Source organism: Muntiacus reevesi, chromosome X, assembly GCF_963930625.1.
Source record: "Muntiacus reevesi chromosome X, mMunRee1.1, whole genome shotgun sequence".
Taxonomy (NCBI): domain Eukaryota; kingdom Metazoa; phylum Chordata; class Mammalia; order Artiodactyla; family Cervidae; genus Muntiacus; species Muntiacus reevesi.
Genome location: NC_089271.1, coordinates 37,039,404 through 37,067,304, shown reverse-complemented (window position 1 = coordinate 37,067,304; position 27,901 = coordinate 37,039,404). Strand labels below are relative to the sequence as shown.

Below are 27,901 nucleotides of genomic sequence, written 5' to 3'. Positions count from 1 at the left end.
TTCCCTGTGCTATATAGGACCTTGTTGTTTATTCATCCTATATATAATAGTTTGCCTCTGCTAATCCCAAACTTGGATTGAGAATTTTGGAAAAATAGTCCTTCACCACAGCTAGTTTCCAGGTGGCTCAGTGGGTAAGGAATCTGCCTGCAATGCAGGAGACCTAGGTTTGATCCCGGGGTCAAGAAGATGCCCTAGAGAAGGGCATGGCAAGCCACTTCAGTATTCTTGCCTGGAGAATTCCATGGACAGAGGAGCCTGGTGGGCGACAGTCCATGGGTCGCAAGTAGTCGGACATGACTGAAGTGACTTAGCACGCACGCATGCACAGCTAGTCTGAGAAGCACAGTCTTAAGTCTCATCCCTCCTGAGTGTCTCCTTGACTTTGATTCCACTCCCATTTCCTAAGGTACAGTGAGACACCAATGTTCCCCTTAAGCTTCAGGTTCTTTACTCTGGAAGGATGTGGGCAGAGAAGGACTAGTTTGTGAGGGTGGGGGATAAGGAGGTGTGGGAAGACGGCAGAGGCTCACGAGGGAAAGGCCTTGACTGACATGCTCAGAAAAGCTCTCTCCTGCGGTAGGTAGGGGGCTGCCAGATTCTGCTTCAATGGCGTCTCTGAGTCTACAAGTTCAAGGAAGAAAGTGGAGGGGTGGGGAATCCTGGGACTCCTTTTCCTTCCTTCTCCACTGTGGGTCATTCTACTCTAACTCAGGGGACAAGGCTGTGCTGTTTAATCCAGCCTCCTCCACACTGCAATCAGTGGAAAGACACCTCTCCCCACCCCCGCACCCCCTGCCAGACTTTGAGGCTGTGTTCCCTTCTCCCCACCTTCGGCACTTTGCCCAGCACTCAGGAATGCTTCCGAGGATAGAACAGGCTCTGTCAGCAGCGCCCTGAGGTGCCTGGCAAGTCTGTCATAGCCTGTAGGCAACTAAGTATGGTAGGTACTGCTGAGAAGCCATGTTTCCTGTACTCGGAGTCTGTGTGGTTGAATTTTGAGATCTCATGTAGGGCATCATATTTATCTTTATTATCTTCTTATTTATTTATGACTATGCTGGGTCTTCTTCGCTGCACTTGGGCTTGCTCTAGTTGCAGTGAGTGAGGGCTATTTCTTCGTTGCAGAGAGCAGGCTTCTCATTGCGGTGGCCTCTCTTTTTGTGGAGCACAGACTTCAGTAGTCGTGACTCTCGGGCTTAGTTGCTCCAGGGCTTGTGGGAGCTTCCTGGACCAGGGCTAGAACCCATGTTCCCTGCATTGGCAGGCGGATTTTTATCCACTGTGCCACCAGGGAAGTCCTATCATTATTTTTTAGTGTTCAGAGTCAATACAGCATCCTTGCTTATTAGAGATGCTTGGAACCTATTTCTTACCTATCTCTGTGCCTCATGGCAGCAGTGTCTTTTCCCAACTCATTAGTAGCTATGACCAGCAGGACAGGAAAAGATCAGAGCTCTGTGGCACTCCCTGGGTGACTTCTTCTCCTGTTTCCATCCATTCATGACCCTGTCTGCTTGACAGATTATGAATCTACTTAACCATCCTATTGTCTACCAAGACACTGTGAAGAGGATGGATAATTTCTCCTATGCTTCCCTCTTCCCTCATCCCTTCTGCCAGAGAGTCCTGTATATAATAATTATAAATAATAATACTAGTTATTGTAATTATTATTATAAATCTGGTTGGAGTTTGTTCTAAAGTAGCAACGAAAGTGGCTCTTAACAGTGTGGTATTGCTTGTCATCAGCCAGATTCAGGTGCTAGGTGAGAGCCAGGTGTTCCTTGTCCGTTCAGGAATAAAATGCATACTGGGTTTTGTGAGCAGAGCTTGTCTCAGAGGTGATAAAGGAAAGGAAGGCCACCGGTCAGACTAACCTGGACCTGTAAATTTGGGGTACCCATAAACCTTTGCTCATGAGCCTCCAACAGGGGTTCTCAATTGGGGCCAGTTTTTGTGCTAGATGATATCTGACAGTTCCTGGAGACATGTGTTGATTGTCACAACAGAGAAAAATTGAAGGCCTGCTACTTGTTCTCAGGGGCACAGAGGCCAGGAATGCAACTAAAACATCCTTCAGTACGCAGAGCAGGCACCCTCCCCAACCAAGAATGGTCCAGCCACAAATGTCAGTAGCGCTTGGGCTGAGAATCCTTGACTTAGAATTTATCCCGTTCTAAAACCTGCACCACTGGAGCATGAGGGCAAGGGGATGATTCATCTGCTCAAAGACCAGGCCACATCCCTAAAGATTCATTGGTCTGGCTGGGGTGGAGCCCAGATAGGGTATTTTCATGAAGCTCCCCTAAGGTTTCTCTCCTGGGTGGACAGGATTGAGAACCACTCCCTGGAGAGTCTGGTGAGATGGAGGCCCAGGAAGAGCCTGACCACCCTCATTATCTTGTGATCAGAGGGTTACTGAAGGGTTGTTGGCTCCATGAGGAGGTAGAAGCGATGGAGAGAAGGCTCCCAGGCACCAGAGAGGATAAGATGGAAGTTCAAGGCAGAGTATTTTGTGAGAAATGGGAAAAGAGCAAGCCATCTAGATTTAAAAAATTGAAAACCTTCTGGATGGATATTCCCAGGACCTTTCGTCTAGCTAACAGACCAGACTGCTGAGGCGAGGAGAAAGCTGCCTTTCCACAATGAACATGGCCTCTGCCATGGTACAGGGCTCCATGACCCCAGAGGCGGCTGGATGTTAGCACCTTAGCCCCTTCCTCCAGGACCTTTGCTCAGTGCGCATGGCACAACTGAATGCAGCAGCCCTGGTTGGAATCTGTCTTAGCTAAGATCTTCTGGCAGGAAAAGGGGCGAGGTCCCTGCCTTAGGTGTTTACAAAAAAAAAAAAAAGAGAGAAAGCCTCGAAGAAACCAGATCCGTCCTGCAGGCAGCCGAGAAACCCTATCCTGACGCCAACCCACAGGGTGGAGGCTCCAGGCTGATCGTGGTGTCCTAGGGGTGCGAACAATCCAGGAAATGGGGAACTCTGATTCCAAGGGAACTACAACAGCTGAATTCCCAGGCTGTGGGTGAGACGGGGAACTTTCTGGGCCTTGTGCTCGCCCATCAGCCAACCTTGGAAAGAGTACCTCAAGCCTCATCCCAAACCGCAGTGCAGCCGGCACGCACCCGGGCCAACAGTTGATTCATTGCTTCGCTAAAGAGAAACCAAAAAGCCATAACACGGACGTTGGCGCCGGCGCAACCACACACCTAAGTTCTAATCTCCGCTCTGTCCGTAACCCTGAACCCCGGCAGGTTTCTAAGCGGTGTTTCTTTTCGGAGAGGGTGGGCATAATAACAGCAAACTTGGGGCGTGATCAGGAGGGACAAACGCGCGAACTTGGCCATAATAACCTGCCGCGGTTGTCTCTTCTCTTTGCCTGCGACTCACGCAGCTCTCTGCATAGATGACATGGTGCTAGGGGCCCGGGATCTGGGAGGGGTCGGGCAACCGGTGTGTGTATTTGGAGTGAAAGGGCGCCAACTGGGAAACCCAGAGATACTTTGGGATGGTTCGGTTTACTAGGGCACGCCCCTGGCGCGCTTCGGCACCCCGGAGAGGGGGTGGAGGTGTCAGCCCCGCTCCAGAAGAAGAGCTGGCACAAAAGGAGGGGGTGGGTCGGAGCCCCAGCCGCGCCAGCGCTCGGGGGAGGCGGAGGAAGGAGGGTTGGCCGGGGGCGGGAGACAGGCGAGAGGAGGAGTTTTTAAGTTCTGCCTCCGCCGGCCCGCGGCGCAGTCCCTCGGTCCGGTCGATCTCCTCCCGCCCCCGGGACGCGCGCCGCGCAGCTGAGCGGAGCGCAGCGCCGGCGCGCCATGGGGAGCCCCGCACTCCGGCCCGCGCTGCTGCTGCTGTTGCCTCTGCTGCTCCAAGTCCCGCCGAGCCGCGGCTTCCCAGGTAGGGCCAGGGGCGGGCTAGCCTCCCCAGCAGGGTGCCGGGGACCACCCCCATCCCCGGCTTGGCCGGAGGGTGGTGCGAGGCGCCCTTTGTTTGCGCCGACTTCGTCTTTCGCCGCCCCGGGATGGGGGGACGCGGAGCGGGGCTAGCGTCCGGGCATCGGGAAGGGAGAGCCAATTGTCAGCCGGTCGCCGGGAGCCAACGGACCCTCTGCGCCTGGAGTTCCAGGGGGTCAGTCAAACCCACGTAAGCGCTAGAGGCGACTAAGAGACGTTTGGCCGCGGGCTACTTTCTCACCCCCAGGAGTTGCCTCTCTTGCGGTTGCTCGCGGCTGGGACCCAGGGGGCTGACAGCTTGTCCTGGAAGGAGCACCTACCCCCTCCCACTCGAGGTCCCAGGCCACCCCCTGGGGCTGCAGGGCACGAGTTGCCGTAGAAGGACTCTCTAGAAGGACTCTCGTGGACGGCGCAGGCGGGGCCTCTCCCGCATCCCCCAACCCCCCCTGCTGGGGATTCCGAGAAAGTCTGCACCGCTGGGAGAGAGTTGCCAGCTGAGAGTGGTGACATGTGGCAAGCGCTTGGTTAGCACGCGGGCTCTGCTAAACAGGGGGTGGGGCTTCTGGTTTCTGGAAGGCGTGATCTGTAGCATCTAAGGGGACCCAGGTGTTTATTAGGGCTCTCCTGGTGTTGACAAAACCTTCTTTGGAAAGGCAAAGAGTTTCAGGGGAGCTGGGAAACATGGATGCACCCGTGTCGCCCTGGAGAGAAGAAATCCATGGGTGTATTTTAATTTAGTGTTAATGGGAAAGTGGGTGATGTGGGCTAGGGGGTCGGCAGATATCTGGCTTTACTTTCAGTACTGTGGGCAGTTTAAATTTGGGGTCTGAAAAGCGAACCTACAGAGCTGTGGGTGAAGGTTGGAGGGGGAGGGTTCCCAGATAGCATGCTGGGGAGATGAAGTGCTGGCTGCTAGATATTCCCTGCGCATCCACTCATGAGTGAATGACTCCAACGTGTGAAGTGATAATCAGGAACTTTTGTTTCCAGCTGACTCTTGTAAGTTTTTCAGCTGTTTGGTAGGAACTGATTCAGGGCAAAGTGGAAAGGAGACTTTATCCTCTGTGCCTGGCAAGTGCCATTCCCCTGTCCCCCATGTGGATTCATCCCCCCCAACCCCCCAAAGCGGGAATCAGGTTAATATGAAACTAGAGGGGAGGGAGAAGCCCACACTGGACAGGGAACAGGGGGAGAAGTTGAGAAGTTAGAAGTGGCTTTTCCTGCTAAATTGGGAGGCATCTCTAAGCTGCCTGTGCATCTGGTGGAGCCTTTCTTAGTTAGCCAAGGGGCCTTTTGTCTTTTTCCATCTGACCTTCCTCCCCTCTCTCACCCTGCCCTCCATTCTCCTTCCTTCTACTGCATAGCTTGCTGCCAGAGCCCAGCCACCCACAGAGTCATGGGTTTCCAGCTTGGGCGCTCACTACTTTTGGGAACTGGCCCTGGTTGGCCCGGCTCCTCCCTCCAGCGCCAGCCTGCAGGCTGCCCCCAACTTGGCACATCCCAATGGGATCTTTCAGGAAATGTTCTCCACTGGGGCTGATGATTCCAAAGGAGCAGATTTCAGTCCAAGCCAGAGGTTTTGGAAGTCTGGGGAGGGGAGACTCTCTAGGCCTGTGGGGCCCAAGGCAAGTCATGTCAGCCAAGTTCACCCTAAGTGCTGAGTGACAGATTTTGAAGATCATTTTAGAGGCAGTCTCTTAGCAAGTGGGCATTGTGTCTCTGGTAAGAGGCCTGGAATCAGGAATCTCTGAAAGAGGGAGATGGGGATTGAGAAGGCCCCATCAGCACTTCTCCCCCTGTTGTATAACCATCTGAGATTTAATAGGGAAACTGTCAGAGAGAGAAAATCATTCCCAGTCCCACTCCTAGAAGGTCTCTGGAGTTCTTCCATCTTTGAATTTGATGCAGCTTTTCTGGCTCTCTGATTTTTGTAGCCTACCAAGATGCGGTGTCTATAAAAACCCACATGAAGTATATGGAAAGTTCACAACAAAATTGTCTATACTGGATTGTGTTTGTATGTCTGTAAGATAGGATTCTTACTCTGTTCTTTGTTTTTGCTTTCATTGATGTGTGATTGACATATAACATTAGTTTTGGGTGTACAGCGTAGTGATTTGACATTTGTACACTCTGCACAATGGTGGCCACAGTAAGTCTAGTTACCATGCATCACTGTACATAGTTACAAAATTTTTTTTCTTGTGATGAGAGCTTTTAAGATCTACTCTCAATGCAATATTATTAATGATATTCATTCCCTGGTGACTCAGATAGTAAAGAATCTGCCTGCAATGCAGGAGACCCAGGTTCAATCCAGGTTGGGAAGATGCCCTGGAGGAGGGAATGGCTACCCACTCCAGTATTCTTGCCTGGAGAATTGCATGGACAGAGGAGCCTGGCAGGCTGCTGTCCATGGGGTCACAAAGACTGGGTGAGTAACACACACACATACCATGCTATACGTTTCATCCCATGACTAATTTAAAGCTGGAAGTTTATACATTTTGATCGCCTTCACCCATTGCGTCTACTCCTCACTCCCCTTCCCCTCTGGCCACCACAAATCTGTTCTATGTATCTATGAGCTTAGGTTTTGTTTCATTTTTTTAGATGCCACATATATGTGAGATCATATGGTATTTGTCTTTCTCTGCCTGACTTACTTCACTTAGCAAAATGCCCTCAAGGTCCACCCGTGTTGTCACAAATGGCAGCTTGCCATTCTTTTTTTCTGGCTGGATAATGTTCCATTGTGTGCATATACCACATCTTCTTTATCCATTCTGAGCCACCAGGGAAGCCCTTTCTCTAAATGTAAATTTATATAATTTAATTCTCATGGCAATAAACTTAGGGATGGGCTGCCCTGGTGGCTGTAAAGAATCATCTCTGCAGGAGATGGCGGGGTTCAATCCCTGGGTTGGGAAGATCCCCTGGAGAAGGAAATGACAGCCCATTCCAGTGTTCTTGCCTGGAGAAGCCCATGGACAGAGGAGCCTGATGGGCTACAGTCCATGGGGTCGAGAAAAAGTCGGATACAACTTAGAAACTGAGTACACATGGTAGTTGTATTTTTAGTTTTTTGAGGAACCTCCATGCTGTTTTCCATAGTGGCTGCACCAATTTATTTTCTCACCAATAGCACACAAGGATTCCCTTTGCTCCACATCCTTGCCAACACTTGGTTTTTCTTGTCTTTTGGAGAATAGCCATTCTGACAGGTATCTCTTTGTGGTTTTGCTTTGCATTTCCATTTTATTCTGTTTGTAATGACCTCTTGAAACCTCATTTACATCTGAGATTTTTGAGGTTCAGTGTACCTCCTTTTGCAAGCAAGGCTGAAGCTAGAGAACAAGCGCTGGAGCCAATAAGAAAGGCTCCATGAATCTGACGCCTGTTGAAAACTGGTCAAGTGTGTGGTTTCACCAGCCAGGAACACAAAGTGAGGATGGCTGAAAGCCAAACCAGACCTCACCAGCCAGAGCAGTCTTTTATTTTATTTATTTTTTCAGAGCAGTCTTTTAAAATGCTGCATTTGGAGATAAGTATTAGGAGCTGAACACCTGGCTCAGGATGTACAATTAAAGTCTCGTTGGGAGCAGGTTAGGCTAGAAATTTCTATTTGGGTTTAAAACATGTAATCAGCTGATAGAATTACTCTGCATTCAAAAGGAAAATGCTAGTGAGAAATGCCATATTTTCTGCCCTAACAGTAAACATGGATGTCACAGCCATGAGTGATTGCAGCCCTCCAGTGTGAGCCGGTGAGCCCTGAGGAAACTCAGGAAAGAAGAGAATTCCTGCCATCTTGACTGTAGCCATTCCCTACAGTGAAGCCTGAGGAAACCCAGGATGGAGAAGCACAGGATACTGGCCCCAGACAGCTGAGGTGCATATCAAAGGAATGATTTCAGTGAGCCCAGACTTGCATCTTCCCATAGATAGAAAAGCGCTGAATTTCTAACTTGGGTTATCTAGTTTTCTTTAATTAATGATAATCATTTGATGTTCAGACTACCTGCCCTTTGGTGTTTTTTTTTCATTTATTTTTATTAGTTGGAGGCTAATTACTTTACAATATTGTAGTGGGTTTTGTCATACATTGAATGACATGAATCAGCCATGGAGTTACATGTATTTCCCATCCTGATCCTTTGGTGTTTTTAATATTTATTTTCATTTATTTATATGCCCCGTGAGAACTCTTAGTTGCAGCATGCAGGATCATAGTTCCCCTACCAGGGATGGAACCTGAGCCGCCTGCTCAGGTTGGGAGCACGGAATCTTAGCCACTGGACCGCCTGGGAAGTCCCTGCCTGCTCTTTGTTGCAAAACTTCTACATAACCTGGCTCCTCCCCTCACCTCCTCAGAGCAGTTCTCTCAGGGTTACTGGAGATGCTGTTTCCCAGATTGAAGTCCTAAAAATTCCCACCGAATAAAACATAACTCTCAGGTAGTGAATATTTTTTAAGTCGACTCTGGGAAAAGCAGGACCTTTTCATCTGGCATTTTCTTATTGATAACACTTTCAGTACAGTATCCTGCTGCTGTTGTTGCTTAGTCGCTAAGTCGTGTCCGACTCTCTTGCACCTCCATGAACTGTAGCCCACCAGGCTCCTCTGTCCGTGGAATTCTCCAGGCAAGGATGTTGGAGTGGGTTGCCATTTCCTTCTCCAGGGGGATCTTCCCGACCCAGGGATCGAACCCATGTCTCCTGCATTGTAGGCGGATTCTTTACCACTGAACCACTGGGGAAGCCCATGTCCAATTCTTGAGACCTCATGGCTTTTCTGTCCATGGAGTTCTCCAGGCAAGAATATTGGAGTGGGTTGCCATTCCTTTCTCCAGATCCTGCTATTACTGCTACTCACTTCCTAGTTTGTGAGCTGAAAGAGACACCAGAAGCCATCACTAAAGCACCGTCTTCAAACCTTCCTCACACAGAGACTGAAATATTGCCCTTTGCTTTGCAGTGATTTCTAGAACATTCTCACTTTTAGTCTCATATAACAACTCATCCTACTTTCTTTGGCCAGATACAGCTCTTTTAAATATAATTTTGCTTCATTTTACTTCTAATTTTTAAAATTGAAGTAACTATCACTTGTTTTGATCACATTGCTCTCTTACTCAAAAAGCTAGAGCAGCTGCTCCCTGTCCTCTTAAATTAGCTAGAAAGCTCTCTGCTGTTAATAGGGGACTCTACAGTTTGCCTGCAGCTGAATTTTCCAATCCTTCTCTCCTGGCTTCCTAAAATCCAGCCAAAGTTGACTCTATGCTTTTATAGACCTGGAGTCCCATGTTCCCTCTTCTTGTTGGTTATTTCCCTGAAGCCTCCATTTGTCGAAATTCTGCCCATCTTCCAGCAACACTCCCACTTGGATGAAACTTTTCCTTGATCCTTTGATAAGGAAGCTCCTGCCTTCCTGTAAACACCCGCAGTATTTCCTGTATCTTGTGGTATTTATCATATGTGCCGTACATTACAGTAAGCTATGCATTCCTTTACGCTTCTCCTAGATTCTGAGGCTGTGAAAGCAGGGCGCTACTCTGTCTTAATGCTCTGTATTTCCCATGGAGCCTAGCCACGACCTTGGAAGCCAACAGGATATATTTGTGTTTATTGAGTTAATGTGTGCTTGCGTGCTAAGTCGTTTCAGTCGTGTCTGACTGTGCAACCCCATGGACTGTAGCACACCAGGCTCCTCTGTCCATGGGATTCTCCAGGCAAGAATACTGGAGTGGGTTGCTATGCACTCCTCCAGGGGATCTTCCCAAGCCAGGGATCGAACCTGTGTCTCTTACATCTCTTGCACTGGCAGACGGGTTCTTTGCCACCTGATAGTTTTCCTGAAATTCGAGTGATGAACTACTGGCCAGAGGAGCTAAAAGAAACATGTGGGCAAACAGTACATGTGCCACCGCTAACCTCCATACATAGAGATGATGCCTTGCTGGCTTGTAGAGGTTGGCTTTTTTAAATCCGTGAACACTCTCCTTTTGAGCAAAAACCTTCTCTGTTGGGGGTTGTAAGATGAGACACTTACTGCAGCCACAGGCTGGAGTTTGCATTTATTATTTTTGTTGGCCACTTTGCTACAGTCCCTTCCAAAGTGGTTGAATGGTTTCCTTAGTCAACGCAAATGTGTGTGCTGCATCAATTCCCCTTTCAGAGAATGCAACTCAAATGAGTAATTGAAAGTGAAGACTGAAGTGAGTTTCAAGAGCAGAAGGTTCACTTGCCAGGTTGTACCGTAGTCTGAAATTGTAGCAGCCAAGTTATGAACAATACCCAGGTTAAAGATTCATTTCAAAAACAGCAGTGTGAAGAATCACCTCACTGGAGTTCCAGTTCATAGAGAACTTCTCAAGCCAGCCCCCTCAGTTCTTTTTTTCATTTTTTAATTTTTATTGGTATATAGTTGATTTTCCATGTTGTGTTAGCCCTCAGTTCTAGACTGTGTCATTTCTTGGCTGTCAGCTTTTATGGGTCGTTGTTTCTGGGGTCTTTTAAGCCTGGCTCTTTCTCTTGGATGTTTGAATTCTGCCTTCTTCTCATGGAACCTGGGCTGTACTCAAGACACTTTGTTTTTAAAGTGGACATAGAAGGATGGAATACTAGGATACCAGGATGGAGAAGTTGGGGAATTCCTTCTGTCAGTAGCTCTCTGTCTTATGGTGAAATAGATACCAAGTTATCTAAGGTGGTAACTGTTAGAACATAGATGGGAACACAGAGAGGAGCCATGTAGGAACCCTGGACCTGGGGATTAAAGAATGATGTTGAGTGATGCTGATGCCAATAGTGTTGACCCTACAGGCCCAAGGAAGGTTAACATAGGATGTCTCTGGGCTTCCTTCTCGAACAACATTTTGAAATTGGAAACAAAAATCTATGTGAGTGATCTTTTTCTGGGGAGAAGGCCCTATTCTAAATCAAAACCACAACTTACTAGATAGCTTTGTGAATTCTGTGTAAGTATGTGCACTTAATGGGCACAGAAGTCAACAGAGAAAGGAAGATGAAATTGCCAGAGTAGGGAAACTTTGAACCAATGATCGGGTAGCCTCTTGGGTTATAACCAGCAGTACAATTTCCCATTCTCCTCATTTAAAAATTGACACTAAACAAAACAGTCATAATCCTAGGTTGTAATTACCTTCAGGCCCGGGCTGGCAACTTACTGTAGCCCTCACTTAACACAGTATCTGGGACTTGGGGCAGAATCTTTTCGTGGCTGTTTGTGGATTGAACGATTGAGATAATTGTGACAGGGAATCAACACATTCTATTTCAAATATCCCTGCAGGATTTAAGCAAAATTTCCAAGCTGCTAATCCTCAAAGAAAAAGAAGTTCAAGATAGCAGAGGCAATTTGCAGGACTGAACCAAAGATCCATTTGGACAGGCAACATGTAGGGGCATAGTTAATTGCTGAGGCTCTTGCATCTCAAATCACCTTAGGACATGAGGAGACTTAGAAACACCAGGGAATTTGCAGGGAGGGAGCAGGGTTCTTCAGATAAAAGATTTAAGGATAAACCTTGTTGGAGATGATAATTGGTTGCACCTGGGTCTTATGAGCTCACAGCGCACTCTGGCCTCAGAAACTTCTGGAGCTGTCATTCCTGAGGTGAGTGATTCACGGCCCCGTAATCCTTAGCTCATACTTCATGCCTCTTGATGCATTGTTCTCCAGGGAGAAGATAAATGGGTTTGGACGTAGTGCCCTGGATTATCCCAAAGGTTTGGGGTTGTGAATTGAGTGTATTGGTTAAAACTTTTTTTTTTTTTAATGAGTAATAGTCTGACAGATCCAAACATAGAATTTGGGGGTGGACTTTCAGCCTTGGCGTTGAAAGATCCTTGCCCTGTTGCTTCTGCCCTCCTCTGACAGTGACCTGTTTGGTGACAGGGCCCGCACTGATTCCTCTGTTATCACTCACTGGCTCTTGGTGGCGTCTGCCCAGTTATGTCGGATGAGCCTCGCTATCTGTTCTGTAGCCAGCGCAGCCTGGACCCTCTTCTGTAGGCCTCTGGCCTGATGCTGGCTGTGTGGGTGGCTGGGCTTATGACCCTGCCAGCTCCAGGGATTCAAGAATGTTCAAAAACGCTGGTTAAATGAGGGCCACGGGGCAAGTGAGAATTGAGCCGAGTGTTGGCAGGCCCCTGGTGGAGTGGTGAGGAAGTGGTGGCCTGGCCACATCCCCCATCGTCTGAGACTCTGCCTCCAGGGTGGCCGCTTTGTAGAGGGACTCTGATAGACTTGTTGCCACTGACTCAGCATTTGTCAGACAAAGGCTCCAGTTCCTTTAAACATCCAGTGTTGAAATCCTGTCTCCACTTTGAGTCTAACTCAACTTTCCAAAGTAGTAGAATTGGTCTCACCAGGAACTACTCATGGACTCAATGCCCCCAGCCACGTGAGCAGGCCTTGGAGTCTTGTTCGTTCTGTGTCCTCGTGGCTGACCAGGGAACCTGGTCCTTGGCGGGGGTGGGGGGTTGTCTCAGTAGGGCTGATCTACTGGTTGGGTGTCTTGAGCTCTGTCTAGAGGCTCAGGAGTTTCTCACCCACATCCAGGTTCCCTGCACAGGCCACTTGATTCATGTGGCACCTCAGCCTGAGAGGGTGCCTGAGACAGAACTCCCCATGTCTTAGTGATGATCCTCTAAGGTTCAGCGAGGGGAAGGAATTTGTCTGGGGTCACACAGGAAGTGAGAAGCATAGCTGGCCTTAGAACTCAATCTAGCGACTCCAGGATTCCCTTTCCTTCATGGGCAGGAACTTAATTCAGTTTTTGAATGGCCACCACATGTTAGGCACTGGCCCAGCACCAGGGATTGGCAGGCAGGGATCAGTGGTGCCCCGGGCACTCCCAGAGCCCTACCTTCATGTATTTCTGCATGGTTGTTTGTATCAACACTTGGCTACAACCTGAGACTCTCACACCCAAGGCTGCTTGGGTGTTCCTCAAGGGTTCTGAGAAGTTGCTACCCTAAAGCCGGTCCTTGCCCATGCTTGTCGAGGTCCCGAAGGCTCCCTCTCTCTGCCACTTGCCTTGAGCTCCCCAACTGACAGGTCATGATATTTTTTAACAGCTTTCTTGTGATGTAATTCACATACCACATCATTTACCCGTGTAAACCAATTCAGTGATTTGTATTCAAAGTTGTGTATCCATCACAATTTTAGAACATTTCATTACCCCTAAAAGAAACCCCACGCCCCTTAACCATCACTTCCTACCCTCTTCCCCACAGCTCTAGGCAACCACTGAAGTATTTTCTGTCTCTATATATTTTTCTCTTGTCAACATTCTATACAAATGGAATCACACAATATTTGTCCTTTTGTGTCTGGCTTCTTTGGCTTAGCATAATATTTTTCAGGCCTCATCCATTTTGGAGCAGGTATCAGCTCTTGACTCCTATTTATGGCTGAATTATATTCCATTGTATGGAGAGACCATATTTTATCCATTCATCAGTTGATAGACATTTGAGCTGTTTCTACTTTTTGATTATTATGAGTAATGCTGCAGTGAATATTCACGTACAGACATATGTGTTCATTTCTCTTAAGTAGATCCCTAGGAGTGGAATGGCAGGGTCATATGGCAACTCATTTAACCATTTGAGGACCTGCCAAACTGTTTTTCCCAAGGGGACTGTACCCTTTTACACACCCATCGGCAGTGTGTAATGGTCCTGACTTCTCTGCATTTTCACCAACTCTTGAGATTATAGTCTTTTTGGTTGAGTGATATCATTATAGCTCAGTTCATGAATAGCATCCACTCAAGGGTTGAGTGACAAAGCAGTGTCTGTGCTGTCAACTGGCAGCATCTTGGCAAGAGTCACCTAGGGTGCTTGCCACTCTCTCACTGCTGGCTGTGGGGCATTGCATAGTTCATAAGTTACCTTTGGGCAGGTTAGAAAAAGATGCCCTGTCTAAGCACAAGTTGGCACAGAGCTTGATCAGGAGATAGATTTTGCACTAAGTAGGAAAAGGATAGAGGCAGGCCCAGGACTCAAGACTTAAAGAGTGCAAGGTGGGAATTTCATGGCCGTCCAGTAGTTAAGATTCCGGGCTTTCATTGCCAAGGGTGCAAGTTGGATCACTGGTTGGGGAACTAAGATCCCACAAACCATGTGGTGCAGCCATAAAATAAATAAATAAATGAAATAAATCTCATACAAAAATAAAGAATGGAGAGCAGCACAGTTTGAGACCCCGCCTGGTCTTTGGTTGGGTGTGAAGGTGGGTGCTGTGATGTAGACAACTTCCTGAATGCCCATATATGCAGCAGTCCTGGGTGTCAGTAGCTCAGCTCCAGGTGGGACAAAGCTGTGGACCCTATGTACTTTGACAACTTGCATCTATTAAAAAGGCAAATTCACAGAGAAATCGAGTCAGAAGCTCAGGCCCCACCCGAGACCTATTAAATCTGCATATGCATTTCAACAAGAGCCCTCTGAGGATTCTTCTACACAGTGAAGTTTGAGAAGGCCGGGTCTGCTGAGTGAGTTCAGTCCTTGACCAGGACAGGGTGGCGGGGTCTGTTTCTAAGGACTGCATAGTAACACACTTCTCCTCCTCATCCCCCTTCTCTCCTGGGCTTGGCCTTCCTCATGGCCTCCTCTAACTTCTTTCCCTAAGTCCCCGACATTCCTGAGATAAGCATATGTAGCCTTTCCTTGGCTGCTCCCACTTCTAACTTCAAAACAAACCCGAACCTTCGGGCGGTGGAGGGGGGCCCTCAACTGCATCTCCTTTGAAGTCCTCCTGCATGGAGCACAGCTCCCATCTGGCCTGATTGCCAGCCACGGCAGAGCACATATGGGGTGACGGCTATCAGGGTGTTTGCCTGTCTTTGCCCTGCAGCTCAGCTACAGCTTAGAAATAACTTCAGCTCTTGAAGAAGGGCCGGCTACATGAGTCTGATTAGGACGGCTCTGCCTCCCTGGCAAGACCTTGTCCTGGGATTGAGAATTTCTGCAGCTAATCCACTCTTAAAGACACGGGGACTCCGCATCTTTGTGCCAGAGATGGATGGCACTGGGCTTCGGTAGCAGGCAGCCCCTTGGAGGGTGGGAGAGATTGACACCAGTGGGGAAGACAGGAGAGCACACCCCGCCCCTCACACTCCCCAAAGCCCCCAAGCTGGGCAAGTCAGGAAGACTGAACTGTGAGCAACACTAAAAGGGTTTCAGGGCTCTGAGTGGGTAAGTGGTTCCCAGCCCAGCAGTGGTGTTTGGACAGGCTAGGTTGGTGTGACTGGGGGCAGTCTGATGAAATGAGGTTTCCCTGACCCCCTACGTCTGCGGGTTCTGCTCTGTCAGATCCGGAGTGGGGACCTAGGACAGGCGTCTGCAAACTCTTAGGTTGGCCAAAAAGTTCATTCAGGATTTTCTGTAACAGTGTGTGACAATCCCAAATGAACTTTTTGGCCAACCCGATAAATCTGGGCAGGCCAAACAGCATGTCCCACCCCAACTCCCTTCCCCTGGTTTTGTAGGACCAGGGAGCTAAGAATGGTGGTTATGTTTTCAAGTGATTGAAAAAAATCAGAAGGACAAGACTAGTTTGTAACACATAACATTTCTATGAAATTCAGCTATCAGTCTATCAGTGTCACTGGAACCCGGCCACACTCATTTGTTTGGGTGTTGTCTGTGGCTACTTGGTGATAAGTGGTAGGGTGGAGTATCTGTGACAGAGACCATATGGCCCACAACGCTGTAAGTATTATTCTCTGGCTCTTTACAGAAAAACTTTGCCAACCCCTCAACTAGGGTCTTGGTACTCAGAATCTAGCCTGAGACCTGCCTGGCCTGGAGCTCTATAGAAGCCTAGCAATCACAACCGTGAAGTCAGAGCCTCCCTGTAACAAGATCCCTTGGTGTTGGGGGCTTCTGCTCCTTTACCACGAGGCTCAGCTCAGGACTCATCTTGGTCTTAGGGGATCTTTTAAGCCATGTAGGCTAGCATGCTGTAACTAGCCCTGTACACACTTAAAAAATATTTATTTATTTTTGGCTGTGTTGGGTCTTCGTTGCTGTTGTGCAGGCTTTCTCTAGTTGCGATCGGTGGATATTGTCTGGTTTCGGTGTGCACAGGCTTCTCATTGCAGTGACTTACTTCTCTTGTTGTGGAGCGCGGGCTTAGTAGTTGTGGCGCACAGGCTTAGTTGCCCAGCAGCATGGGAGATCTTTCCAGAGCAGGTATGGAACCCGTGTCCCATGCACTGGCAGGCAGATTCTTAACCACTGAACCACCAGGGAAGCCCACCCTGTACCCATTTATCTGATGAATAATGGCTGTCTCGTTCTCTTTGTGGGAGGCTTCGTAACCTCCTGTTGGTCTCCACAAACTAGGGACCTGTTATATTCTCTGCCAGTTCTTAAGGCCTGGTGTCCTGATCCAAAGCTGGAGGCAGACTGGCCTTGGCTGCCTCCTGACAGCCTTCCTGGATGCTGTGAGCATTTCTGGACCACGGGCTCGGGGCTGTCCAGACCGCCTGCCCTGCCAGGATCCTGCCTCAGGGTGTGGCCCAAAGCCCTTTGCTACCCCTTACCCAGCTCACTGCCAAGGCCTTGATTTGGACATCTGTCTTTTTCGGTGGCTCTTCCCTATGGAGCCTCTGATCTTTCTGCTGGTCAGGACCATCCCCAGTAGAAATTTTCCCAAAGTGGCTTCTTCGAAGCACTGCTTTCCAGAGAGATTCATACATATTGTCTGGAGTGCATTTTAAACAAGTTCTGTAGGTTTCTTTAGTGGGCTTTCCTGGTGACTCAGTGGTGAAATATCTGCCTCCCAAGCAGGAGACTTGGGTTTGAGCCCGGGGTCAGGAAGATCCCCTGGAGAAGGAAATGGCAACCCACTCCAGTATTCTTGCCTGGAAAATCCCATAGACAGAGGAGCCTGGCAGGCTACAGTCCATGGGGTCACAGAGTTAGACACAACAAATGAAGAACAACAACAACAAAAGTTTCTTTACTGCTGGACTACTCGGGGTCATGATATGCTACTGTAATTCCTCCCCTATGTGAGAGACAAACAGTGAGGACCACCGAATCTCAAGTTGTGTTCCCCATATCACCAGTAGCAGCAGCACCTGCGAACTTACTAGATGCTTAAATTCTCAGGCCCCATCCCAGAACTGTTGAATCAGAAGCTGGATGTAGGGGAAGGTGGGCCCAGCAACCTTGTTGTAACAACCCTCCAGGTGCTTCTGATGCTCACTCAGGTGTGAGAACCACTTGTGTGGACATTTCCAAGTTATTTTCTCACAGCATCTCAATAGACCGCATGCTAAATCGCTTCAGTCATGTCCAACTCTTTGCAACCCCACAGACTGTAGCCCGCCAGGCTCCTCTGTCCATAGGATTTCCCAGGCAAGAATACTGGAGTAGGTTGCCATGGCCGCCTCCAGGGGATCTTCCCGACTCAGGGATTGAACCCATGCCTCTTACAGCTCCTGCATTGGTAGGTGGATCCTTTACCACTAGCACCACCTGGGAAGCCCCTCTCAATAGACTAGTGTTTCTATTTGTTGTTTTTCAAGGAAAATGCATTTTGGGTTTCAGGACAGGACCTTTGGGAAGATGGCATTGAATTGCCTGAAGCATTTGCTGGTGGCAGTGACCACTTCAGGCTCAAGGGGAAAAGGAAAAACACCTTTGGGTAACACCATCTGCCTCACATCTGGCATGCTAAGCAGCTGTGTGAGAAGTTTCCTCCACCTCCAGCTGAAGGCCACCAGTGTTTGGTTGTTGCAGATGTGTTCTTTGAAATGTTTTTGTGTGTTAAAATGTGAAGAAAGCTGGCAACAGCCTTTGGAATATATCTCTCTCCTCCTCTAAACATTGTCTGCTTTCAGAATATTCTTCTTCTTCTGCAGAATTTCCTCATGCAAATCCCAAACCAACCAGTCAGGTCCAAGTGACTTTTGCTGGTGCCCTTGTCCACAGTGAGTGGCCCTCTTTCTGTCCATAAAAAGCCTCAGGAAGCTTTCAGATCTGAAGAGATGCCTCTTAGTCCAGGGCAACTGTGCATTCCTTCTCAAGGCTCAGCTCTCCCCTTCTTGTTCTAGAACTTTCTCCTTTGCTGTCAGCGTTAGTGGTATCACAACCTTGGGCCTTCAGGTGAACACTGTTCATTCTTTGCTGTCAGAGAGTTTGTAAATGTTGTGTTGTCACTTAAGTTTGAAAATCGCAGCGACAGTGAGGCTTGAGGGTGAGGTGAGAGGAATCTCCGAGTCCTCTTGCCCAAGTCTTGGCTGTGTCTTTGTTTAAAATGAGGTGAGGCCTCAGGACCTCATTAGCTGATGTGGATGGGCGGGTTCTTGATGTGGATTTGCCTTCTGAACAGAATTGTGAAGAAATAGAATCACCTCATTTGCCTGGAGACAGAGGTGATTTGATGGCCGCCTGAGGTGAATCTGGAGCAAGGGAGAACTTGAATCCACCTCAGAGTCTCCCTCAGTCACTACCTTTATCTGGAACCTTCTGCTGAAGGGCTTGCTGCAGCCTCCCTCCTTTCTTGGATTTTCTCTGTGTTGACCTCTGTGGAGAACAGTTGAGCCTTTGGAAGACCATAGGCTGTTGCTGTTGTTCCACTGTCTGGTTTTACTTTATAGGCCAGACCTTTTTTGGTTCTGTCTGTGTTGTGTGCCAACAGGGCTTCAGGAATGCCCTTGGTGGGAACTGGGGCTGGCATTTGTGGAGGACCTCTGCTTTGTGCTAATCTCTTCAGAGTTAAGTGCCTGTCTTTTTCTTGTCTTGCTTCTTTCCCAGCTTTAGGCAATGGGTCAAAAATTAAACAATAGAAGGAGACTTAACTGGAAAAAAAAGATATTTTTCCCTTGGATGAGAGTAATGCCTTCATTTATAAAGTTATCCTTTTAGCTTCTTTTTGTTAGCTGTGAGAATATGGTCACAATTAAAATTGCACAAGCCACATGCTGTCTTAATTGTCTCTGCTAATTCAAGGCAGAGTGCCTCGGGACCCCAGATACCATCAACTCTCCTAAAGTTGCCCTTTGAGAGTCTTGTACAAAAGAGTTTGAATGGAGGATGGAGCATTCTCTCAGAATGAAGAGCTGTAGAAGCAAGACCATCTCTGAGGTCTCGTGCCTGGCAGGAGTCATGGTCTGTATACAGATCTGATACTTTTTTATTACCAGCTCCACATGTTACCACTATTATTATTATTGTTTCTATGATGAAATAAAGTTGAAGAGCAGCCTTAATGGGGAAAGAAATTACATAAAGCTGAGGTTTGGGTGTAAGAGAGGCAACAAAGGTCCTTAGTAGGATGGAGCCACAGTTGCCCAGCAAGCGGTCCATTTATTGCATTTCCTCCCTACCCTCTCCTCCCCAGGCCATCATTACAATTATGCCTTCTGGGAGGCCTCCCAAATGAACCACCTGCACCTTACCTTAGAGTCTTCTGGGGACATTCACATGAACAATGGCTCAGCTGGAACTTAACCCGAGATTCAGAGTTCTTTCTACTGGTGAATTGATTCCTGCCAAATAGAGCTGTCTAGCTTAGAAAGTGAACTGCAATTCACACTTTTAGGAGGAAGCTTGAGGAGTGTTTCAGCTAGCTATTGCTGTGTAAGAAGCCATCCTAAAACTTACTGGCTTAAAAGAGCAACCGCCATTTATTTGCTCCTGCTTCTGCGATGTGGGCAGGGCTCAGTGGGAATGGCTCAGCTCAGCTCAACATGGTGTTGGCTGGGGCAGCTCCTAGGGGGCTGGTGAGTCCAAGATGGCTCCCCTCCCATGTCTTGCTCTTCATCTGGGATGGTGGGGCCTCTCTACCTCTTTGCAGTCTCCTATTCTCTATATTCTTTCTCTTTCCCTCATGTTGTCTTTCTACCCAGCAGAGTAAATGTACTTTTGAACATGTAGATGGTTTCCCAGGGGATGAAAGTCAAAGCTGTCAGGGCACTGAAGGCCTAGGCATATCACTTCTGTCACATTCTATCCATCAGAGCAAATTGCAAAGCAAGCATACTTTGAGGGTGGTGGTGGTAGTAGATGGACTCCACCTCTTAAGATGGCAAGAGTGGTATACATGTGCAGGGTGGGAGGAATTGTTGCTAGCCAACTATACAAGCAATCCACTATAGGGCTGGTCTGGAAGAGCATTTTGGAAATGTGAGCTTAATTTCCTAGGATATTTGCTGGGTGCATTCTGATTAAATGCTAGACCCCAGGTTAGCTATATAAATGTGTTAGACTGTTTAGCTACAGAAGGTGACAAGCCCAGATTCACTGCAATCCATAGAAATGAGTAAATCTGTAGTCTGGGAAAATCCAAGGTTTTCCCCAATGCTGACTGGTACTAGAATCGTTTCTGTTGTTTATTCCCTAATACTTCTCTCTTACTTTCATCAAAGGCAGATTTTATTACAGAAAAGGTAACTCAAAATAAATCGTAGATTTAAATATAAAAACTGTGTGGGTGTGTTCACTTAGTCATGTCCGACTCTTTGCGACCCCATGGACTGTAGCCTGTCAGACTTCTTTGTCCCTGGGATTTCTCAGGCAAGAATACTGGAGTGGGTGGCCATTCCCTTCTCCAGGGGATCTTCACGACCCAGGGATCAAACCTGAGTCTCCTGTGTCTCATGTATTGACAAGCAGATTCTTTGCCACTGAGCCATTTGGGAAGGCCACATATAAAACCTACAACTGTGAAACTTCATGATGATAATATGAGAGGAAATCTTTGTGAGCTTCAGTTATACAAAGCTTTCTTAGTTATGATACCAAAAGCATAATCTATAAAATTGAAAAAAAAAAGTATTTCATCCAGATTTAAAACTTCTGTTCTTTGAAAGACACAGTTAAGAGAATGAAAAGACAAGCCACAGACTGGAGAACATACTTGCAAAAGATGTAGCTGATAAAGAATTTTTTTCCAGAATATATAAAGAGTTCTCTAAATTAAATAATAACAAGTAACCCAATTTAAAGAGTGGGCAAAATATTTTAACAGACACTTCAGCAAAGAAAGTATGTGAAAAGATGCTTAACATCTTTATCCACCTACTAGCTGGATGAACTTGACCAGCATGGTTTTTGCTTGCATCTGCCAACTGTGAACAATGCCACCTGCTCTCCTACAGAAGTAATCTGTGATGTACTGTGCATATATAAGTTATGGTTATAACTCCCAAAAAACAACTTGCTCACATTCTCTTCCTTGTAGAGGGCTGACTAGCTATTTTCTCTCTCTCCCTCACTGGACTTTATGTGACAGACACCCACAAATTGCTGGCCATGACTGTTAGGTAACCACTAGCCACTAGCAATTTGAGACAGGTCATTTACTGTAAGTCAAGTGGACGTGGGTGTCTCCCACCATGCTTTTCCAAGCCAGCCTGGTTTTTAGGTCTCCCTAAAAAATCTCTCAATGCCTACTTTTTCTGCCCTCAAGTGTCCTTATGTCCTTTCATTTCAAGGAACTTGCATCATTTGTGCCCGATAACAAAGGGCTTTAGTTGTTCCTTGGTACTATCAATACCCAAGAGATTTGCTTTGACCTTAAGTTTTTTTTTTTTAATTCATTTATAATCTGAAATGGGTTATTTTATATTTTCATGTTATTTTTTTCTCCATGACCTAATGTTAAATGCTGAATGCTTAGTAAGGACACTTATTACATGAGGAGTAAGTGACAGAATATTTTTTTCATCTAGTTTCTAAATTTGGATAAAGAAGCTAGGAAGAACAGCTGCAGTAACCCAAATAGTTTTTTATTTCCATGAATCTCAAAGGCCCGCTTCATGTATTTAACATTCCTGAAATCCCTAATATTAAAAAAAGTGAATAATGGTTGTTCTTAAAAAAAAAAAAAATAACAGCTTTATTGAGGTATAGGTGCATTAGGTGCATGCTCAGTTATGTCTGACTCTTTGCAAGTCCATGGATTGTAGCCCATCATGCTCCTTTGTCCATGGGATTTCCCAGGCAAGAATACTGGAGTGGGTTGCCATGTCCTTTTCCAAGGGATCTCTCCAACCCAGGGATCGAGCCCGTGTCTCTGGCGTTTCCCGCATTGGCAGGCATGTTCTTTACCACTGCACCTCCTGGGAGGTCCATTTTTTGAGGTATACTTGGCATATAATAAACTCTATTGAATTTCCTTTGCACTTTTTAAAATAATTAATTGGCAGGTTTTTTGCTGATCTGTTTTCTTCTTTATTCTGGTCCATTGATCTTTGTGCCTATTCCTTCAATAATGTCATGTTATTTTGATTATTGTAGCTTTGTAAATAGTCTTAAAATTGGGTAGTGTGCTTCTTCCAGATTTATTCTTCTTTTTCAAAATTGCTATGGTTATACATTCCATATAAACTTTAGAATAAGCTTGCCTCCATTGACCTAAAAAGCTTGCTGGAATTCTGATTGGAATTATGTTAAATCTATTCATCAATTTGGGGTGAATTGGCCTCCTTACCATTTTGAATCTTCTAATCCACCAACGGAATTATCTTTCCATTCATATAGGTCCTTTTTTATTTCTTTAATTAGCATTTTGAGGTTTTCTGCATACAGATCTGGTACTTTTTTAATTTAAGATTTATACAGTCATCCCTTGGTATCTGTGTGAGATTAGTTTCTAGGACCTGCTGTTGATGCTCACAGATGCTCAGGTCCTATAGTACGCCCTCCATATTTGTAGAATCTATATCCATGGATTCAACCAGCCACAAATCAGAAACAGAGTACATGAGATGGAGTTGGTTGAATCAGACAATGCAGAACCTGCAGGTGGAGAGGGCTGACCATATATTTATTGAAAAAAAAATCTGCATAAGTGGACCTGCACAGTTCAAACTGTGAACCATGTTGTTTAAAGGTTAACTATACTTAAGTATTTTGTTTTCTGGAGCTATTTTAGAACTGGTTATTTTTTTAAATTCATTTTCTAACTTTTTTTCGACAAATGTTTTTTCTGTGTCAATTATATGATCATGTGAATTTTCTTGTTTAGTCTGTTAATGTGGTAGATTACATTGGTTTTTTTTTTTTTATTGATTTTTAAAAATATTTAGCCAGCCTTACGTTCCCAGTATATATGTCACTTGATACTGGTCTATTATTCTTTTTATGTATTGCTGAGTTTTGTCTGTTAATATCACTTTGGAGACTTTTGCATCTATGCTGATGACAGATATTGTCCTGTAGTTTTATTTTCCTGTGATTTCCTTGTCTGGTTTTGGCATCAGCTTAACGCTGGCCTCGTAAAATCTATTTGGACATGTTTTCTCCTCATCTACTTTTTGGAATAGATTCCATAGAATTGATATTATTTCTCCTATAAATATTTAGTAGAATTCACCAGCAAAATCATCTGGACCTAGAAACTTTAACTACAAGTTTAATTTCTTTAATATCTTGGAGACTATTCAGGTTATTGATTTCATCCTGGGTGAGTCTTAGTAGTTTGTAATTTTTGAGGAATTGGTCTACTTCATCCAGGTTGTTAAAGTTATGTGTAGTGTTGTACACAGTATCTGAAGTGATATCCCCTGCTTTATTCCTGATATTGGTAATTGTTTTGTCAGTCTTGCCAGAGATGTGTCAATTATATGAATATTTTCAAAGGAATATTTTCAACTTCTCATTTGATTAATTTTTCTCTATTCTGTATTGTGTTGTTTTATTGATTTCTGCTTTTATGTTTATTATTCCTTCTTCCCTTGGCTTTATTTTATTATTCTTTATCTAATTTGTTAAGGTAGAAGCTGAGATTAGTGTTTTGAGACCTTTTCTTTTTCCTAATATGAGTGTCCAATGCTATAAATTTCCCTGTAAGCACCACTTTACCTGCATCCCACTGCACTCTTTCTTTTCTCCTTCTTGAACTCAGATGCCTTGAATATTAGACCTTTTGATCTTGTCCTGTAGGCTCCTGAGCAGAAGGAAAAAATAAACCAAGTTAGGGAAAGACAGGACAAATATGACCCAGCAATCTCACTATTGGGCAGGTACTGAGGAAGCCATAATTGAACAAGACACATGTACCCCAATGTTCATTGCAGCACTATTTACAATAGCTGGGACGTGGAAGCAACGTAGATGTCCATTGACAGATGAATGGATAAGGAAATTGTGGTACATATACACAATGGAATATTCAGTTCAGTCGCTCAGTTGTGTCTGACTTTTTGCAACCCCATGAACTGCAGCACCCCAGGCCTCCCCATCCATCACCAACTCCCAGAGTCCACCAAACCCATGTCCATCGAGTTGGTGATGCCATTCAGCTATCTCATCTTCTGTCGTCCCCTTCTCCTCCTGCCCTCAATCTTTCCCAGCATCAGGGTCCTTTCAAATGAGTCAGCTCTTCACATCAGGTGGCCAACGTATTGGAGTTTCAGCTTCAACATCAATTCTTCCAATGAACACCCAGGACTGATCTTCTTTAGGATGGACTTGTTGGATCTCCTTGCAGTCCAAGGGACTCTCAAGAGTCTTCTCCAACACCACAGTTCACAAACATCAGTTCTTCAGTGCTCAGCTTTCTTTATAGTCCAATTCTCACATCCATACATGACCACTGGAAAAACCATAGCCTTGACTAGATGGACCTTTGTTGGCAAAGTAATGCCTCTGCTTTTAAATATGCTATCTAAGTTGGTCATAACTTTCCTTCCTAGGAGTAAGTGTCTTTTAATTTCATGGCTGCAGTCACCATCTGCAGTGATTTTGGAGCCCAGAAAAATAAAGTCAGCCACTGTTTCCACGTCTATTTGCCATGAAGTGATGGGACCGGATGCCATGATCTTAGTTTTCTGAATGTTGAGCTTTAAGCCAACTTTTTCACTCTCCTCTTTCACTTTCATCAAGAGGCTCTTTAGTTCCTCTTCACTTTCTGCCATAAGGGTGGTGTCATCTGCATATCTGAAGTTATTGATATTTCTCCCGGCAATCTTGTTTCCAGCTTGTGCTTCCTCCAGCTCAGCGTTTCTCATGATGTACTCTGCATATAAGTTAAAAAAGCAGGGTGACAACATACAGCCTTGATGTACTCCTTTTCCTATTTGGAACCAGTCTGTTGTTCCATGTCCAGTTCTAACTGTTGCTTCCTGACCTGCATACAGGTTTCTCAAGAGGCAGATCAGGTGGTCTGGTATTCGCACCTCTTGAAGAATTTTCCACAGTTTATTGTGATCCACACAGTCAAAGGCTTTGGCATAGTCAGTAAAGCAGAAATAGATGTTTTTCTGGAACTCTCTTGCTTTTCAATTATCCGGCGGATGTTGGCAATTTGATCTCTGGTTCTTCTGCCTTTTCTAAAACCAGCTTGAACATCTGGAAGTTCACGGTTCCCATATTGCTGAAGCCAGGCTTGGAGAATTTTAATGGAATATTTAATGGAATATTAGCCAGCTATAAAAAGGAACTCATTTGAGTCAGTTCTAATGAGGTGCATGAACCTAGAGCCTGTTATACAGAGTGAAGTAAGTCAGAAAGAGAAAGACAAATACTGTATACTAATGAATATATATGGAATCTAGAAAGATGGTACTAATGAACCTATTTGCAGGGCAGCAAAGGAAAAACACAAAGATCAGAATTGAACACAATTGGGGAAGGAGACAGAGGGATGATTTAAGAGAATAGCATTAAAACATATACATTACCACATATGAAATAGATAACCAGTGGGAGTTTGATGTATGATGCAGGGAACCCAGAGCCAGTGCTCTGTGACAGCCTAGCAGGGTGGGAGGGGGTTGGGGGGGTTCAAGAGGGAGGGGACGTATGTATACCTATGGCCAATTCATGTTGATATATGGCAAAACCGTCACAATATTATAATGTAATTACCCTCTGATTAAAAAAAAAAAGAAACCATGGATGATCTCCCCACTCTCTTGAGACCACAGCTTCTCCATTGAGAAAGTTTCCTTTACCCAGAGTCTCAGGTGCCTGCTGGCCCATGTTGCTTCTGCTATAGCTGCTGCTACCATCTCTCCTGCCCATTGCTACAAGATTACTTGGGAACTGGGACCCAAGAGAACAAAGAAAGGAAACAAGTAAGCAAAAACTGGAGAATTTTCTCCACTCTCTGAACATTAGGAATCATCTTTCCCACTCTTTGAGCCAGAGCTAGAGAGATTCTTCTGGAACTCTCTCTGCATCCAGTGTCCACTTGTGTATTCAGACTGACTTGAGTTCAGCCCAGTGGAACATCACCACCAATTCAGGGGTACTTCAAATTCTGCCTTCTTCTCCAGTCTACCCACTGATGTTTCCTTTTCAGAGTACTTAGATATCTATTCAGTGCATTTTGTTCAGGTTTTTAGTCACATTCAGTAGGATAGAAGAGGTGTGGAATATGATTACTCCAGCCTACTCAGAATTATAATCATGTGACCTGTTTTTCTAAAATTCCATGATCTTTTTGATGCTGGGCACATAGACAATTTGCTTTCTTCTTTCTTTCTCTCTTTTGTTTCTTCTTGTCTTTCTTTCCTGTGTTTTCTTGACTGTGGTACCAAGTAGATCATTAGACCTTGATAAGTAACTTTTGACTTGACTTTGTTGCAGATGGTGAAAATTCTTTTGTATGAAGTTTTATAAAAATTATGATTTAGAGAAATGGTTGGAATACCTATTGGAAAACACTTTCTGCTTCCCAAAGATATATCTACTAGGATGAGAGAAGAAAAGAATCATAATTTAAGGAGTAGAGAATACTGATCTTACAGAGTCACCCTGAAAGCACAATAGGATCATATATCTGTATCTGACACAGGTATAAGTAATTTTTGTCCCTTTAAGCAAACCCAGTTCCATCCAAAGCTGTTTTCTCATGTGGTCATGACAACAAATATATGTTAATAATTAAAGGAACATAATGCAAAGAGTCGGACATGACTGAGCGACTGAACTGAACCATGCAGGGTGACTTTGCATTAAATCGTGTGTGTCCTCCTTTGCTTTATTAGATAGTTCATTGGAGCAGTGATTGAACAATGCTGCCTTCAGTCTGAGTAATGGAAATTGTGGAATTGGGACAGAGTTAGTAAAACGTAATTTTTCATGCAGATGGGGCTTTTGGTAAACTTTTCAATTAATTGCTTTCCTTTGGACACTTGTATTGGTGTCCTAAAACACTAAGCAGCTTTAAAACATAGTTATCTATATCTTATCTGAAAGTACAGACAATTATCTATAAAAGACCGAAGTGTGAAGAAGTGTGTGGCTTCCCTGTATGGGTCATGTATGAGGGTCCTAACACAGTGATTAGCTCAGCTCTTTCTTTTTTTGGCTGTGTCACACAGCATGCAGGATCTTAGTTCCCTGACCAGGGATCAAACCAGTGCCTCTTGCAGTGGAAGTGTGGCGTCTTAACCACTGGACTGCCAGGGAAGTCCTTGCCCAAGCTATTTCTAATCACACGTGAACTAGCCACACATCCTTATTTTGAATGGACATCTGAAATTGCCTGCAGCACAATTCCTTAGTGATAGCCGAGACTCAGAAAACAACATTCATGTTAACATCCAAGTTCTGTTCAAAACATCCAGAAAAGAGCCAAATTCTCCAATTTGATGAACTCTTTTGAAGTCTTGTGAACCAACAATGTTGACATGTAATTCATCATTAGCTTAGAAAAACACTTTCGGAATATAAATCAGGCTTGAAGTCTAAGATGGAATGATGCTCCTTTCCATCAGAACATCTCACCCTGCTGTTTCAGATCCTTTCTTCTTTTCTCCAGCAGCTGCTGTTAATCTGTCCCATCTCCCTCCTCATCTGTGTTCTTTTGCTCACACTCTTGAAATCAAGTCTTTCTCTCTGATGCAATGCCTGTGTCTTAATTTGAAAATCTTAGATAGAATGCACTGACTCCATGCTTAAACAGGAAGAAACTACAGCTGTGAGAGGTGGTGGGTCTG

General features: G+C 45.6%; 1 protein-coding gene across 2 annotated transcripts in view; it reads left to right on the top strand.

Annotated features, from left to right (window-relative positions):
- Positions 1-3,719: 3,719 nt before the first annotated feature.
- SRPX (sushi repeat containing protein X-linked) overlaps positions 3,720-27,901 on the top strand; it is a 138,465-nt gene continuing 114,283 nt past the window's right edge. Inside the window, exon 1 of one of the 2 annotated variants that reach the window (XM_065915539.1) lies at positions 3,720-3,904. In XM_065915539.1, the coding sequence (XP_065771611.1) occupies positions 3,823-3,904 (82 nt within the window). In that variant the 5' untranslated portion in view covers positions 3,720-3,822. The remainder of the gene's footprint in view (positions 3,905-27,901) is intronic. The other variant, XM_065915540.1, reaches the window with a different exon arrangement.